Raw genomic sequence first — 5,716 nt, 5'->3', positions numbered from 1 at the left:
CGGGAAGGGGGTGATGGGCGCCCAGAGTCTGCCCACAGCCCCCGGAACATGGGGCAAGGAGGCGGCAGGGGACCCACGGCCAGGGCGAGGGAGGGTCAAGGTGGATGCTGGGGAGCCGGGGTGAGGCTGGGCCTTTTAAACACCAGCCCTTTGGGGCAGTCATTGCCTTCACACCCACCTCTGAAGCACTTGACGTGTCGCTGACAATATACGAATTAGCAAAAGTAAGATGTAAGCAGGGATGCGTGGGATTTCCTTGTCAGCAGAGGCTTTTGGATGGATGGAGATACCCTTCTCCGAGGCACGGGAAGAAGTGTGTTGGGGTCGCCCCCTGTGTCTTGGGCTCCCTCCAAGCCTTCCCCCTCTCTGGATCTCATCTCCTTGCAAACAGCACTCCCAACCCAGGCTCTGCGTGTCACCTCGGCCTTTTCTTTCCATCCCTTGTTGTGCACAGGGCCCTGACCTAGTGCTGAGAATGGAGTCCTTCAGGCCCCCACCCCTCCCAGGTCACTTCTTGGGTAGAAATTGCCATTATAAGTCTTTTCAGGGCCCAGCACAACCTTATAGGGGCTCCAACTTGCAATTATTGTGACAGTCATTATTAACATGGAGAAAACCTTGCTGTCTTTGCCAGCTTGCTGCAACGATGGGAATGATGCTGTGCAATCACCAGCCTGCCTTCCTCCTTGTTTCTGGTCTGGGATGGGCCAGCAACTGGGATGTTCTCACATGGATCAGGGTTCTGTCTGCAGAGGGATGCGGAGAGCATGCCCTTTGGTCATGTCCATGCTGTGTCCTCCTACTTCGTTGCAGCTGAGGGGTCAGATGCCACCTCCTGGCACTGAAATAAGAATGTTGTCCCCATCACGGGAGTCTGGACACCTCACCAGGACCCTGGCCTCCCAGAGGAAAGAGCAGTCATTCCCCGGCAACATATCCCTTCTGCTCCCTGCGTACCCCCTGGGCACCAGCGGTGGATCTCCTGGCTGCAGGGCTGGTAATGGAAGCTGTGGCCCTGGAGAAGGGGTGGTGGCACCAGCCCAGCAGCAGCGTCTCTCCTGCACGTCTTCCATCAGGCAAACGTGCTCCTCCTGGTCCCAGCAGCCAGGCTGGTGCCCAATTCCCTGCTGCTGGGTGGTGGAACCCCCACAGCCTCGGGGAGAACAGGGGTCTACTGTTTGTCTGAAAGGGGACAGAGCCTGTGCAGGGCATCCCAGCCGGGGTCCTGCTGTGCAAGCAGCCCTTGCAGGCACTGGTGCCCTGTGCTCCGAAGGAGAGCTCGATCCCAGGAGGACCGGCAGCTGGGGACGGCGCTGACGTGTGGGTGGCAGCTATACGTGGCCCCCTTTGGAAAGATAAGCAATCAGTGCTACCACCACCCCGACGTACACTCCTGTGCCGATGGTTATGGAGAGCGCGGCGAGGAAGAGAGCTCGGCGGGAGGCTGAACTGGCCAGATGGAAATCTCCTTTGGAGACAGCCTTGCTGGTCTGGAAGGAGAAGAAATGTTCATTGCTCACAGCCATGCCACCTTGGCCTTTTAGCCTGCGTGCAGTCGTTTCACTACTGAGCCATCCCCCCCTTCCCCAGCCGCTGCATCCCATGAAGGCTGGGGTCAGACAGCAAGGTGTCCATCAGCCCAGGAGGGCTCAGCATCGCCGTGCCACCTACACACATTTCCCTGTGGATTTTGCCTCCAAGGGAAGTGTGGGCTTTGGCTGTTTGTCTGAAAGCCCCAGCCATCTGGGCGCTCAGCCGGAGCTGTGAGCGGGCGGCTGGACCCTCGTAAGCCCAGGCAAATGGTCAGGGCACAGGGGCAATGGCTGCATGGTACCAACTAGATACAAACATACCCTATACATATATATAATGGGTACCGACTGGTCTCAGGGAGCTGACTCCAGCCTCTTGGTCTGGCTGTGCTGCCACTTGATTTTGCCTGCATGGGGTTTTCAGTTGAAGCCTATTTGCCCTAGAAGGGCTGATGGTGCCAGCAACGGAGGCAAATATGGGTGCTGGCTGTCTGGGCTGGTGAGTTCCAGCTTCCCTGCATGCTCAGGGCACATTCAGAGCTACCCTTATTATTACCTACTATTTGTGTTCCAGTTGCCATGTGGAGATCAGGGCACCCCCTGTGCGCAGACAGCTAATAAAGAGATGGTCCTTGCCTCAGCAAGCAAGCGGATGTTGTCGTTATGGCAAATGGAGCTGAATTTAAATTGTACCAAGTACATCATCACGTGCAGAGCGCACTGTGCTATCCTGCACCGTGTGGAAAAATGTGAAATCAGCCACTCATCAGGGTCCTAAGCAGTTAAAGCTTCCCCTGCCTCTCACTGCCTCTGTGCCAGGTACTTGTGTTATATACTTTTCCATTTCTGTTTCTGTCATCTTGATTTAACTTCTTAAAGCCTCCCCCCCATCTATTCTTGGTACAGCAGCATCTATGCAAACGTAGAGTAAATCCCCTGGCTCTGCATGGATTATTCTGGGTCAACAGTGATGTAAGTGAGCCCAGGCTCTGGGCTAAGCCCTCAAGAAGGCAGCAGCTCCTCTGAGCTGGTGCAGCCCAAGGGCCAGCACCCTCTCCAGCCTCTGCCAGCCTGGTGTGTTGGCTCACACAGCTTAGACGATGCAGGTCAGAAACAAGTGCAACGGGAGTGCTGTAGTGTGATATGGAGACCAGGCTCCCCATTGAGTCCAGGCTCCAGAGCAGCCTGACTCCCAGGGCATGAGCTGCCTTGGATGGGGTCATGGTGTAGGACCTCTGCACAACTGGAGAATGGAAGGGCAGGTGGGAAAATGCCATTTTCCTGAGCCTGGGTGGAGGGTAAGAACTTGGCCAAGGGGCCAAAGGGAGGCCCAGTTCTGTAAATAAGACCTGAAAGACCCAAAGGAAAAGCCTGACCTCCAGTAAACCCACACAAGAGCTGGAGAACTTGCAACCTCGCAGCAACTGTGGAGACATCCAGGAGCCAGGACCACCCTTTGCCTCAGCCCTCCAGGATCTGGGCACAGCACAGAGACAAGTCTTAGAGCCAGAAAGGTGCCCAGTCCCCTGCTAGGGCTGCTGTGGCTTTCAGGGCCCTTGCTCCAGCGCTCAGTGCACGCAGGCAAGCAAAAGGATCTCTTACCCCTTGGGAGAAGTAGAAGGCAGCAATCCCCAGGGGCCAGAAGCAGCACAACATGGAGAAAAGGGCCAAGCCCAGGTGGTCCCGGGGAGGAAGCATCAGGAAATTATCCTCACTTTCACTGTCGCTGGAGGAGTCACTCTGCAAAACCAGATGGATTCAGCACATGCCCACCTCCCCATGCCACCCTGCAGGCTCTGTCTCAGCCCCTTTCCTCCCAGCGCCTGCTCTCTCCTGGCCCCATCACATCTTCTCACATGTTTCCCACCTGCAAATTCAAGGAGTGAGTTTCAAAAATATTTTAGCCTCCTCAGCCTGGTTGGATGAGAAAAAATGTAGCTCAGCAAATTCAAGAGCTGAGTGGATTCTCGGCTCCCTGCCAGAGCAAATGCTGAGCTTGCTTGCTGGGGGTCTGGGATTTCCCTGGGAGATAGATAGTCTTAAAGTGAAATATCTTGAGCTTTGGCAGAACTGGCTGTTTGTCAGCTTAAACAAACTTAAACAAAGTGCCTTAGCCCCATTAGGGACTAGGAGATCGATATCCTGCTAAACTAATTTAGCAAGTGAGGGAAAGCGGTCGAAATGGAGCCTCCATCACAGGGGCCACGTGTCCTGTCCCCTTAGCGAGCGCATTGCTCAGGGCAGCTGTGGTCAACCCTCCTGCCTTTGGGCACTGCTCGGCCAACCGCAGACTGGCCTGGAAGTGATGTGTCTTGGTGGGGGAGGCACGCAGGCATGGGGACACCCCTGCCTCTGAAATGGCCCCACCACTGGCACTGAAAGCAGCAGAGCTTGTGCTGGGTCAGCAGATGTCAGCTCCAGCAGGCTCCAGGGACCTGCTCCCAATTCTCAAGGTCCTGGATGATTCCCAACCTCTGCCCCACCGCTCAAGACGTGGTGGGGCACAGAGAGCAGCATGAGGCTGCTTTGCCAGCTCTTCCTTTGCAAGATTCATCCTGTCTTTATATATTAAGCTTTCTCTGGGCTGCTGCCGTCAGGCATGTGAATTTTGCTGTTATGCAAGGATTGCTCTTTCCCGTTAGCTCGAGTGCCATGGCAGCAGCAGGCTGCCCTTGTCAAAGGGTCCCCATATCCCAAGGGTTCTGCAGAGGTGGCCCCACCACCCCTTTGCTCCCAGCGGGCACGTAGCCAGGCTGCCCTCAGGGAAGCCGGCCTCCTCCTGAGGTCTTCGGTGAGAAAAAGGGAGCAGAAACGATAAGGAGGAGGAAGAAATATTGGGTGCACAGGGAGAGGCTGGTGAGGCAGGAGATGGTAGGGTCTGGGGGGGAAGTTCTGGGGAAAGAAGGAAGAATAAATGACCAAGATGCCATCCCACCTGGCAAAGCTCACCTCGTACTCCTGGAGCTCCTCTTCCTCCACCTCATAGGACACAGTTTGGATGCGGATGTCACTCTCTACCAGGCAGGACCCTTGTGCCTCGTGCCCATCGGGACCTTCAGATGGAGCCTCTTTGCTTTCCATAAAAGTGGTCTCGCAGCTTTCCATCTTGCTGTCCTTGGCCTTGAGAGCGGTCTCATCCTTCACGAGGATGAAATTGGGGCCGTACAAGGCTTCAACGGCCAGCTGCAGGGAACTGGCATCCAGCAGCTGGTGAGTCCTGGCACCACCAGTGTTTTGGAAGATGTAGGAATACAGTTTTCCTTGGCAGTGATGGTTGGGGTAGTCCTGGCTGTGATGCTGGTGGTAAGAATAGCTGCTGCGAAGGTGCCCATTGGCCTTGGCCAAGAGCGGGTTTTGGAGCTCACGCACGCTCTCCATGCTGCCGGTGGTGGGGGAAAGCGATCCTGCGGGAGCAGAGAGAGTGGGAGGAGGCTGTTATTTCAGCAAGGCAAGGGAGCAGAAAAGCCTCTCGCCCATGCGGAGCCAATGTCAATGTCAAGACAAGGCTAGTGGGAACAGAAAGATTTGGCAATGCTGGGGAAAACAAGAGCCCTCCCCCGCCTCCACAGCTTGAATGCTATCTCGGCAAACTGAGCATCTCTTCATCTCTCCCCAGCTGGTAGTAAGATAAGGATGCAGCCCTGCAACAAGACGATCTGATTCAGGCTGGATTAAGATGAGGATTTACTGTATCTATAATGCATCTTGAGATGGCCACGTGCAGCCTGACAGGAAAGGACCGACTGCATCTTTTCTGCTCATTCGCAATGTGTGCTGCGACAGAGCCCAGCAGACGGCACAGAAGTAGATGAGATGCTGACCACCACCTGAGGGGCCTCCCTGTCTTCCCAAAGTGGAGGGTCACAAGGTGAATTACAGCCCTCCCAGCATCACACATGCACCTAGCTGGCTTTCAGGTAGCCGGGAGGTTTTCTAGGGCTCTTTCAAGGCCACGCTGGGGCTAGGGCAAGAGCAGCTAGGCATCAAGGGAAGCCAGGAGGCTGCTGTGAGGGCATGGAGGTGGCCTTTAGGCTGGGGTGGGGAGTGTCGGATGTTCAGCCGCCTGTGCAGAGGAACAGAAGGATGCGGAGGTTAAAGGCGAGACACCAAGGGGCTTGAAATTACCACAATTTAAGTGAACGACCGGGTCACGTCAGACCTCTGTTTAAATCAGCTCCAGCTCT

At 55.6% G+C, this 5,716-nt stretch overlaps 1 protein-coding gene across 1 annotated transcript; it reads right to left on the bottom strand.

Moving 5' to 3' along the window:
* Nucleotides 1–1,331: 1,331 nt before the first annotated feature.
* On the bottom strand, nucleotides 1,332–4,910 carry SYNDIG1L (synapse differentiation inducing 1 like). The gene is made up of 3 exons (XM_009646672.2): nucleotides 4,482–4,910; nucleotides 3,135–3,272; nucleotides 1,332–1,490 (listed from the first exon to the last, which is right to left on the bottom strand). Exons 1-3 carry the CDS (start codon nucleotides 4,908–4,910, stop codon nucleotides 1,332–1,334), a joined length of 726 nt encoding a protein of 241 aa, XP_009644967.1.
* Between the last annotated feature and the right edge of the window lie 806 nt (nucleotides 4,911–5,716).

The sequence above is a fragment of the Egretta garzetta genome, unplaced genomic scaffold, assembly GCF_000687185.1.
Source record: "Egretta garzetta isolate BGI_Z169 unplaced genomic scaffold, ASM68718v1 scaffold79, whole genome shotgun sequence".
Lineage (NCBI taxonomy): Eukaryota > Metazoa > Chordata > Aves > Pelecaniformes > Ardeidae > Egretta > Egretta garzetta.
The sequence above is the reverse complement of the archived record's forward strand: the minus strand, read 5'-3'. Positions and strand labels throughout refer to the sequence as shown.